This window comes from Mytilus galloprovincialis, chromosome 1 (genome assembly GCF_965363235.1).
Source record: "Mytilus galloprovincialis chromosome 1, xbMytGall1.hap1.1, whole genome shotgun sequence".
Classification (NCBI taxonomy): domain Eukaryota; kingdom Metazoa; phylum Mollusca; class Bivalvia; order Mytilida; family Mytilidae; genus Mytilus; species Mytilus galloprovincialis.
In genome coordinates this window covers 114,399,436-114,411,938 of record NC_134838.1, presented here as the reverse complement: position 1 = coordinate 114,411,938, position 12,503 = coordinate 114,399,436, and the positions used below count along the sequence as shown (strand labels likewise).

The 12,503-nt window shown below is 30.7% G+C and overlaps 1 protein-coding gene across 3 annotated transcripts in view; it reads left to right on the top strand.

The window, feature by feature from the left end:
* LOC143052446 (uncharacterized) overlaps nt 1-12,503 on the top strand; it is an 85,671-nt gene that overhangs the window by 34,884 nt on the left and 38,284 nt on the right. For all 3 annotated transcript variants that reach the window (XM_076225485.1, XM_076225494.1, XM_076225502.1), the window contains exons 3-5: nt 495-593; nt 10,108-10,221; nt 11,201-11,305. In XM_076225485.1, coding sequence (XP_076081600.1) covers nt 495-593; nt 10,108-10,221; nt 11,201-11,305 — 318 coding nt within the window. The remainder of the gene's footprint in view (nt 1-494; nt 594-10,107; nt 10,222-11,200; nt 11,306-12,503) is intronic.

Here is a 12,503-nt window from a genome sequence, read left to right as displayed (position 1 = left end):
AAAATGATATCGCTATGGCCAATACACAAACACAAAAACAAAATGATATCGCTATGGCCAATACACAAACACAAAAACAAAATGATATCGCTATGGCCAATACACAAACACACAAACAAAATGATATCGCTATGGCCAATACACAAACACACAAACAAAATGATATCGCTATGGCCAATACACAAACACACAAACAAAATGATATCGCTATGGCAAAAATAGAAAAGACTAATACACAATCACACAAACAACTTTACACAAAACATAACATTAGAAAAAGACTGAGTTACAGGAAACCCACCAAAAGTAGGGAGTAATCTCGGGTGTTTAAGAGTTATGTCCCTTCTTTATTTGATTTTCTTCCATTGCTCTCTAGCAGGGTTAAAAGGTTTCTGTAAGCATGAACAATAAAAGCTGATTCCAATTTCTTATTATTTTTGAAATTTTAAATGACAATATTAAGAAAGTATCTAATGTTTCAATTTGTTTTCCAGGATGGGAGAACCTGTTTACACTATGCTGCTTCCTTTGCCAAAGATGACATTGTTAAGTTATTACTCAACAGAAAGGCAGATTGTAATTTACCTGGAGGGGTAAGATATTTTCATAGTTTTTGGTGTTGTCCCAAACAAAGAAATAGATGGAAAACTCTGATTGTCCCATGTGCAGCCCATTGTTGACGACATAGAAGGCCAGGCATCTATACATTTTTCTGTCCCTCCGTCCAGCCCTGTAAGCCCTCTCATGTGAGCAATTCTTTCAAGATTTAAATGAAATTCAGGTTTATGTCAGCATTGCATGTCTTAATCTAGTTAAAATATCAGCGTTATTCAAGTATTTTTAAAGGAGTTATGTCCCTTTTAAATATAAAAATCTTTCTTAGCTCACCTTGCTCAAAGGCCCATGTTAGCTTTTTGCAATTAAAGGAGTAGGTCCGGTAAGAACCCATTTTGGCCTCAAATTTCAGGTTCATCTGATGAAAGATTTTGTATACTTTTTAAACACTTAAGTGTCTACTTCAGTCGACTTAATTAGATTGTGTGAAAGATTTGAACTGATTTAGTCATTTCAGACTTTCATATTCAAGCTTAAATATGGAAAATCGAGCAAATATGCCATAATATGTCACTTTTTAGATAGTTTTTGTCAAAAATGAAAGTGGCCGCCTTCGTGTTCATCCTCAACCAGTCTGTCATCAATAAACTTTTCTTTAAAATTTGTCTTCTCTGTACTTGCTCAATAGAAACCAAAGCTTGTCTGCTTCATCTATGGGATGTCAACTATAAAGTTTGTTGTTTTCATCCAGATTGATCAGCCAATATGGCTGACATGTAAAAAAATGACCATTGGGGTCAAACTATAGTTTTGGATTATATCTCTTTAACCATAGCAATAAGGGGTAAAAACTGTAGATTATAATGGTTAGCACTACAAGTTCTATGAGGCCTGTAAAGTTTTGAAAATCTATACCCCTGTTTTGGCTTTATTGCTCGCTAACGCTCAGTGTAAAATATCGACAAATATAATGCCTACTCGCGTTAAAATGAGCATAGAGCATGACATGAAGGAATTATTTCTTAATTAGTGCTTATGTACATAGAATATCCAAAGATTATTTCTAGAACTTTTACATGATCAATGCTTATTACAATTTCTCTTATTCAGAATACTGTATTTTTCAATAATATAGGGTTATTGCATGAATATTGGGGAATATTGTCCCGAGTAGAATTCTATATTGCACGAGCTTGCGAGTGCAATATATGTTCTACGAGGGACAATATTCCCCAATATTCATGCAATAACCCTTTTATTGTATAGCAATATAATATTTGACAGTAAAAATTGGTTTAAACTAAGATTTAAACGTTGATGACGTCATGAATTTTGAAAATTTATTGCACTAGTGCAATATTAGAATTTATTGCACGCTAACTTTTGGTTACGTTCTGTGGGAAATATTATATTGCTATACAATAATATATAATATAAGACCATGAATGGACAAGGTCACAGACTTTTATATCTTTACATGACAAAACAATACATATATTGGCAGACAATACTATAGTATTAATGAATGGGTATTTTTATAATGGCCCTGTCTGTAATAATAGTCAAGGAAGTCTGTAATGGCCAGAGGCAATGCCTCGGGCCATTACAGACATCCAAGGCCATTATTATTGACCAAGGACATATAACAGGGCCATTATAAAAAAAACAATTTCTTAATACATTTATTAACCAACTGAAAAAAGTGTACTCTCTTACTCATTTAATGACAGTTTAGTTTGAAAAAAAAATATTTATACTTCACCACTTCAAGCTTTAAATATACCAAATATCCAAGATATTAAGTTGAAAGAAGTTATGTGTTGAAAATAGGATGCACAAGTGATCCCTTTATATGGTTCTTTAATGTTGGTTGCTGGTTACTAAATTAAATAAAATACAAAAAGGTATTATACTCTTTACAGCTTAATTTTATTAACTTTATTAAAAACCCTAACTGGGCTTAATACAGACAAGCTGGGCATTAATACAGGGCCATTACAGAAAAACAGGGCCATTACAGAAATAACAGGGCCATTACAGAAAAACAGGGCCATTACAGAAAAACAGGGCTATTACAGAAAAAAACAGGGCCATTACAGAAAATATGTTATTTTTGGCAATAATGTACTTAGTTGATTAATAAATTTTAATAATGTGTAGGAACTAATAGATGCATTGAAGCATGGTATTCAATTATCTTTTGTGTTTTAATTGATGCTGAAATATTTTATCAGAATATATAATGTCTTTCCCACAGGGCACATTTAATTTTAGGGTGGAGGACCGTTTTGTAGCTTCCATGACATTCTTGGTTAACAAATTCATAATACTTGACTTCAAATGTTTTTAACTAATTAAACAATACAGTTGATGTATTGTTGGTTCACTTGCTTTCCTCAGTTAACAATTCATAATATTTGATCATAAATATTTTCAACTAATTAAACAATACAGTTAATAGACTTGCGGGTTCACTTGGTAACCTATATTTAAATATATATCAATTTAAACAAAAGGAAGTTTCGATTTTAATAATTGCCATTTATGTTTGTCATGCAATCTTCGGCTATCACAGTTACTCTGTGTAACAGCATGATATGTTACAAATAATTAAAACTGTATCCCTATCAGTTTACATAAATCTTTCAAACATGCTTGCCAATGCCATAACTAAATAGTTTCAAGAGTTTAATACTTTATTGCGGAAATATGAATGAGTTTAGCCTAGGTCGGTTGTCGGCGTAATTCCGACTTCTCTTCAAGATTGTTGTAATTCACTCGCTTCCTGTTGGTACAAAATAGAAATGGCATGATCAATTAAATGGTCATTATTTCTTTTCACTGTCAAACAATTGATTAGAAAATGACTATTGGCATGTTTGATGTGAATAAAATGTTCTAAGAATTCTATGACAATAGTAACTACTTAATAACTATGATATGAGAGTAACAACGCAATCTGTTCAGTCTAAACAGCACTTTATTCTAATTCTGTAAATTGCTTCACGGCTTTTACAATGGTATGTAATAAATTCAAAGATATTGTTTCTGTTATCTTGGATGGAATGTTTTAAAGTTATTCAAAGAGTTGGGGAAATTTAAATTTACAAATTTATTAGATTGCAATGAAACAGCTATTGTGGTACATTTTTAACAAGCAAAAAAGAAACCACTTGTAAAAGAGTTGGGGAGAATTTAGATTTAATAATTTATTAGATTGCAATAAAACAGCAATTGTGGAACAAGCAAAAAAAACACTTGTAAAAGAGTTGGGGAGAATTTAGATTTACAAATTTATTAGATTGCAATGAAACAGCAATTGTCTCAAAGCAAAAAAAACATGTGCACTTCAATGTTCCATAGGAATTCAGTACTCTTAATAGTTAGGTAGTGACACATAATTTGAATTTCAAATCATGCAATTGACAAGTAAGACAATCAATATTGTTTTATATAACTCTATATATTACAGGTCTAATCTTGTTCAAAATTACATTATTGAAAACTTTTCGTGTGATGTGCATTCTTTGAGTGTGATATAGAAATGGCAAAACCTTTAGTTTAAAATGACATCCTATTAGATTGTTTTGTTCAAAGGTGCTAATGTGTAAATTATCATTAAGACTTAATGCTAAGCAAAATCAACAGATTAATTTTCACTGCTATTTCCGTAAGCATGTTTCAACACTGTATATAGATTTTCTTTTTTTGCTATTATCATTACTTGTAGAAAATTAAAGTTCATTTTATAAGCTATAAAGAAGGGTTAATTTCCACAAATATTCAATTTCTTAATTCTTCTTTTCACATTTCTTTTTAATCGTTTACCCACAATTTGCCTTATAATGATTCATGTATGTTGGTGACTAAGGAGCTCATTCCTATAAAATGAAGTCTATAATTTGTAATCATACAAATGTTAAAGCTGTACTGAGAAATGAGCAGTTGACAATGGGAATTTTGTCAAAGACTCTTATCAATAATACTTCATAATTTCAAGAAAAAGAATCAGACTTGAAGTCGACTTTAGTAGTATAGTATTCATGATGTCAGGTTCACTGGGATATATGAAATGCAAGCTCTCACTGAAATAGGGGTTAATGACATAAAAGAATGTATCAATGTACCTAAAAGTGAAACATAAGAATTTGCCAAGAAATGTTTCCTTTATTTCTTAGACGTTATCTTTTTCATATCATTACAAAAAAGTTAACCAGTAGGAGAGTATAATGTAGGTAACCTTTTTTGGTTGTAAACATGTAGCTCCAGAATGGAATGAAATAGGACAAAACTAGCTTTTTAGGTGAAAAATATTAATATAGATATAAGAAGATGTGGTATGAGTGCCAACGAGACATTTCTCCATCCAAGTCACAATTTATTAAAGTAAACCATTATAGTTTGTTTATCAATAAAGAAATAAGACACCCATAATTATCAGAATAAAAAAATAATGATTTGCCTTAGTTACTAATTTATAGTCAAAATATATGATATATAGGGGAACAGGTTTTATTTTCAATTAACATAATTAAAAAAATAATTATAAAAAAATAATGGTGCATTTATCATATTCTATTCAGGACAACTAAATTTTACCTTGGGGGAATTAGATCTGTAATGTCCTATCTTTTTATGCTACACCTAAGATAGTAGAGGGGCATTATGTTTTCTGGTCTGTGCATCTGTTCGTTCATGCGTCCATTTCTCTATTCATCTGTCCCATTTCAGGTAAAAGTTTTTGGTCAAGGTAGTTTTTGATGAAGTTGAAGTCCAATCATCTTGAAACTTCGTATACACATGTTCCCTACGATATGATCTTTCTTATTTTTATATCAAATTAGAGTTTTGACCCCACTCTCTTGGTCAACTGAATATAGAAAATGATAGTGCAAGTTTACCGTGGACACATTCTTGTTTAATACACAAGATTAAATAAAAATTTAAAAGCCATACATGCATGGAATGATATATTGGTTTTTGAATTGTTTATAAGTTAAAATCATTTTTATGTATTTTGTATAGATTTAAATCGGTTATGTGTAAATTTTTCAATTAAGTTCATCATTCAATAATGCTAGAGACAGAAAAATCCAAAAATTGTTTTTTATATAGAAGTTATTTAAAATCTCCTTAGGGGATTCAGTTAGTTATTATCATAACTTCACATGTGCATTAAAAAATCTATGATAGTAATTACTTGAGCTGCACTGAATAAATATAGGATGTTCAGTCAGACAATCATATTTTAGGTTTCATTGAGTCTGTTAGTGCAAGATCATTGAACATATTGTCAGACATTTTGGAAACAAGGAAGACAGAGTAATGGAGTTACATTGACATAATGTTTTTTACTTTTTGATCATCATTAAATTCTTATTTTCATAAAGTATAATTGTTGATTCTGGCTGACATTTTTTTTTTAAATGTTTTGTTCAATATTGTATCATATCTAGCATAAAAGACTAAACCATGTGTATACATGTATGGCTCTAGTGACTAAGCAGATTTATTGTAAATAGACAATATTAGGCCATAAAAATGGTCCATAGTGTGATCTGCATTAGTAACACTTCCTGTGTAGGTATTATCATGGATACAGAGCACTTAAAATTCATTTTAACATTTTTGATGAATACAAATAGAATATTTCAATATCATCTGTTTGAAATAGAATTAATTGATATATGTTTTAAAATATTAATTGGATCTATAGATTAATATTTATGGAGAGAAGTGATATTTTTTTCATAAAAATAAATCTATTGCATCATCATATATTCTGTAACAAGTTTATGAATTTAGTATTTAAAAAAGATTTGACTAATTACAGTTAAATTGTTATGTGCAGAATTATGTAAGTTGAAAAATTATTAATATTAACGAAGAGTTAATTCAAATTTATAGAACAAAATTGATTATGACTAAGAGTTTTATAACTGTATCAAACATATTGTAATACCTCACTGAACAAAGTTCCATACAATATAATGTTTTTGACCTGTCAGTTTGTCTGGCAGTCCAGCCGTCATTCAATCTATCAGTCTGGTTTTTGTCATCCAACTCCTCTGAAACCACACAACTTAATTTATGTTTTGATTCACTTTGTTTAAACAAACATCAAATATTTGTGTATTAAAAAGCTCCAGCTAATGAAACCATGTGACCATAATTAAGGACATGCAATTATGTTCACTTGTCTTACTGAATACAATGTTTGGGCACTGAATGGCAAAGTAACCAGCTCAAACTTTTTTTGTCAAGCCTTCGACTTTAGTTTTTAAAATTTTAATAACTTAAATTTCTTAAACTATACTGGATTTCTACCAAACTTGGACAGAAGCTTGTTAATATGATCATAAGATAGTATCCAGAAGTAAATTTTGTGAAAATAAAATTCCATTTTTTCCCGTATTTTACTTATAAATGGACATAGTTTTTCTGCGGGAAAACATTATATTCACTCTGTGGTTACATTTTTAAAAATTTTGATAACTTTCTTATACTATTTTCAATTTGTTCCAAACTTGGACAGAAGCTTGTTGTTTATGATCAAAACTAGTATCTAGAAGGAAATTTTGTTAATATTTTGTACCTGTGTATCTGTATTTTACTTATAAATGGACTTAGTTTTTCTTCCAGTAACATTTCATCCAGTCTGCAGTTAAAGTTTTTAAAACATTTATTAGATTCATAAACTATCCTGGATTTTGACCAAACTTGGACAGAAGGTTCTTACAATCAAAAGATAGTATCAAGCGGAATATTTTTATTGATTTTTTCCCTCATTAGCTCACCTGTCCCGAAGGGACAAGTGAGTTTATGCCATCACTTGGCGTCCGTCGTCGTCCGTCGTCTGTCGTCGTAAACTATTTCAAGAATCTTCTCCTCTGAAACTACTGGGCCAAATACTTTCAAACTTTAACTGAATGTTCCTTAGGGTATCTTATTTATAAATTGTATCCGAAGTTTTGATCTATCAACCAACATGGTCGCCATTGCTAAAAATAGAACATAGGGGTCAAATGCAGTTTTTGGCTTATAACTCAAAAACCAAAGCATTTAGAGCAAATCTGACATGGGGGTAATATTGTTTATCAGGTCAAGATCTATCTGCCCTGAAATTTTCAGATGAATCAGACAACCCGTTGTTGGGTTGCTGCCCCTGAATTGGTAATTTTAAGGAAATTTTGCTGTTTTTGGTTATTATCTTGAATATTATTATAGATAGAGATAAACTGTAAACAGGAATAATGTTCAGCAAAGAAAGATTTACAAATAAGTCAACATGATGGAAATGGTCAGTTGACCCCTTTAGGAGTTATTGCCCTTTATAGTCAATTTTTAACCATTTTTCGTAAATCTTAGTAATCTTTTACAAAAATCTTCTCCTCTGAAACTACTGGGCCAAATACTTCCAAACTTTAATTGAATGTTCCTTAGGGTATCTAGTTTGTAAATTGTATCCGAAGTTATGATCTATCAACAAACATGGTCGCCATTGCTAAAAATAGAACATAGGGGTCAAATGCAGTTTTTGGCTTATAACTCAAAAACCAAAGCATTTAGAGCAAATCTGACGTTGGGTAATATTGTTTATCAGGTCAAGATCTATCTGCCCTGAAATTTTCAGATGAATCAGACAACCTGTTGTTGGGTTGCTGCTCCTGAATTGGTAATTTTAAGGAAATTTTGCTGTTTTTGGTTATTATCTTGAATATTATTATAGATAGAGATAAACTGTAAACAGGAATAATGTTCAGCAAAGTAAGATTTACAAATAAGTCAACATGACGGAAATGGTCAGTTGACCCCTTTAGGAGTTATTGCCCTTTATAGTCAATTTTTAACCATTTTTCGTAAATCTTAGTAATCTTTTACAAAAATCTTCTCCTCTGAAACTACTGGGCCAAATACTTCCAAACTTTAATTGAATGTTCCTTAGGGTATCTAGTTTGTAAATTGTATCCGAAGTTATGATCTATCAACAAACATGGTCGCCATTGCTAAAAATAGAACATAGGGGTCAAATGCAGTTTTTGGCTTATAACTCAAAAACCAAAGCATTTAGAGCAAATCTGACGTTGGGTAATATTGTTTATCAGGTCAAGATCTATCTGCCCTGAAATTTTCAGATGAATCAGACAACCTGTTGTTGGGTTGCTGCCCCTGAATTGATAATTTTAAGGAAATTTTGCTGTTTTTGTTTATTATCTTGAATATAATTATAGATAGAAATAAACAGTAATAATGTTCAGCAAAGTAAGATCTTCAATTAAGTCAATTTGACCAAAATTGTCAATTGACCCCTTAAGGAGTTATTGCCCTTTAAAGACTTTTTTCACAATTTGTTCATCATGTTGACTTACTTTAAAAAATCTTCTCCTTTGAAACTGCGGTATCAATTTCAGCCAAACTTAGGCTAAATGAGTTTCAGAGTATCTAGTATAAATTTTATATTTTATTTCCTTGTATGTCAAGAAACATAGCTCCTATGGCTAAAATAGAACATAGGAGAAAATGATTATTTTTTTTGGCTTTTGAAGAAAATAGGACGATCCAAAAAACATTTAAATAAATTGAAAAGCCAAAATAATCATTGATGAGAGATTTAACCAAAAGAATTAAGGTGAGCGATTCAGGCTCTTGAGAGCCTCTTGTTTTTGTTGAGCCTGCGATTAACAGCAAAAGTAGACGAGACACTGGGTTCTGCAGAACCCTTCCCATTTTTTTTTAAAATACAAAGTATCTCCCCTGTTTCAAAGTCCAAACTAAAATGTAAAGTCCTTATTTAAAACACTAAAATCAACATGTTTAAGATACTTAAACAATATGAATACACAAATACATAAATATTTTTGTTATTGATAAATTAAACTTCTGATTATAAAACATGTGCTGGTTTAGTCACTACTCAATCCTCCATTAATCAAAACATGTGCAGTTACCTTAAAATATACTAACTGCAAAACCGAAGAACAGCAATTGTTACACAACTTATTTAAACTCTCTGCTATTAAATCATTGCACAATCATTCAACCTCATTCCACATAAAGCACATAAATACATTTCATGAAACTTTGTAGATTTATAATAAGAACATACTATGTAGGTGTGCATATCAACAGCAAATTATGATTTTATATTTTACCAAGAGTTATGCCCTTTGAATGTTTGCCTAAATATACCACTGCAACAGTTTGTCATCACAACTTCTTGGAAACCACTTAACAGGTTTCATGTAACTTTGTAGATTTATAATAAGTACATACTATGTAAGTGTGCATATCAACAGCAAGTTATGATTTTATAATTTACCAATAGTTATGCCCCTTTGAAACTGCAACAGTTTGTCATCACAACTTCTTTGAAACCACTTAACAGATTTCATGAAACTTTGTAGATAATAAGGATATATCAGTTATGATAATAACAAGCTAAGTGTTATGAAAATAAACTTTTCAGTGAAGACAGATTTACAGTCATTACCAAATTTTAGATTTAACAATTATTCAATAGTTATTTATATATTTCTATTGATTTTTTTTCAGCCAAAAGATCAGCTACCATTACATATGGCCTCTGCCAGAAATACTGGGGCAGTAACAGTTGTACAGTATCTCCTAAAATCAGCTGGAAAGGAGACAAGACTGGTCACTGATAAAGTAAGACCTTATTTGAATACTATTCCTTGTTTCAAAAATTTCAATAGGAAACATAGTTCATTATTGTATATAACTACTATAATTAAATATTATTGTTTAGATAATGCTAATGAATCAACTATTCGTAGACCAAAAGATTTAAGCAACTATAGAGGTCATTGTTATGTATAGTCTTCAACAATGAGCAAAAACAAAAAAAAAGTTTAGCAAGTCAGAAAAGTGTCTGACATGAAAAAACGTAAAACAACTCAAACAAGAAAACTAATGGCCTGTTTATATGCAATGACTTAACCAAAAAAACAAATATTATTTGCAACAACCAACAACTTCTGAACTCCATGCACCTTACTTAGCAAAGACTGATACAGAATATGATGGAGTTAAACAAGTTTGTGAGTCCTTAACCATCCCCTAGTCTTGAGCAGTTGTGAAACAGCACAACATAAGAACAACCTGGAAAATTAGCCAGAAAGGCTTGACTCATCAGATATTAAAAAAAAAACACATAAAACAATAAACATAAAGACTTAGACTTGAAAAACAATATTAAGAGGACTTTCAGTTACTGAAAGCTAGTTCAAAGCAAATTACAATTAATATAAACACATTTTACAGACTGAAATATAAATCAGTATACATCCAATGGATTCTGTGTAAAGACATCATAAACAGTCTGAGAAAAACATGACTTGTCAAGTTTTCATGAATGTCCATTTCAGAATCATGATACATCATAGTTTATCAGTTGAAATGATACTAGGTGAGCATAGCAGGTTTGTATGTTTAGGGGAAAGCTGAAGCCCGCATCTGAGTGCAGATTTTCTTGCTGTGTCGAAGACCCATTTGTGGCCTTCAGCTGTTTTCTGCTTTGTAGTCAGGTTGTTGTCTCCTTAACACATTCCCTGTTTCCATTCTCGATATTATTAGAGCTCCTAGACTTTTAACTGTACTTATTTTGTTTATGATATCTTTGATATAGGGAGGTTCTATTCCACTGTTCTTTGCTGCTGAAGTAGGAAATATATCTGTTTGTAAAGAATTACTGACACAATATGCAGATCAGCAACTAGCAGCCCAGAAAGAGGTAGGGATACTTTGATGTTGTTATAACTATAGTGTTTAGCTTACCCTACCCTTCATGCTTGTAATAATAGTAATCTAGTAAAGTCTCAGTCACTTATACAATTATGTATTGTAATTTGAAGACAAAACATTAGTCCTATTTGGTTTATCTGGCATAAAAAGAGAGAAAAATATCAAAATGAGACTATTGGTCTGAAAAAATCTGATAAGAATAGTGCATCAGCTGCCTGTATTGAATTTTTAAATTATTTCCCCTAGGAAATTAAGGTATTTAAGAGTTAGATTATAAACAGGTTTCATTATATTTATTATAAAATAAACTATTGGCTAATTAATTTAATTTCTTTGTAAACACCTATTTCTCTCTGGAGATTTTTTATGTATGTTTTAAAACCAGTACAGAGTTTAACAAAATTAAAATTTTGTAAGTGAAATAGAATACTTTTTTCAATTTGACTTGGTCATTCTGTTTAAAGTTAAAAAAAGATATGTGCACATGTTTCAACTGAATTCAAAGTCTGCATGATTTCAAATATATACTGGAGGTCAAAATGTCTGTTTTTGGTAAGAAATTAATAAGAGGCTGGTTTTTTTATATTTTCAAATTTATAAGTTAGTTATAAAAATGTTTTTGTCATTAATTTCAAATATTGTCTGCATCTTTTGTTCCCTGAACATGCATATGAATCAAAGTTTTCCCAAAGATTAAAAGTTCTGTACCGGTAAAAAGATTTTCATATATGTTAAAACATACATTAAATAGTGATTATTAATCATTGCTTAGCATCTATAGTGTACATATTATTGGTTGCAGAATGAGAAATTGGGTATCAGTAGTTGCATGGATCATTGACAATGTTTAGTTTATGTCATTGATACCTGTAGAAATACCTTGATCTTAAAGACTTTCAACATAAAATTCAGTCAAAAGCAGGGGGAGATTTAAAAGCCTTTGCACTCTTGTTTATCTAAGAATCAATGTCAGAGATTCTAGAAAATCCAGCAGGCCAAAATAGTGTTATAGAAATAAGATGCCTTTTAAATTACTGTTTTAACAGTACAATTAACTGACATATTCAGGCCTTAATTTCTAACATCTCTCATGATAACTATTAGAACTTTTTCCCAGGAGTTGAACAGAATTGTTGTCTTGTAATGTTTTGCACCATCTGACATTTTTCCAATCTTTTGGATCTTGC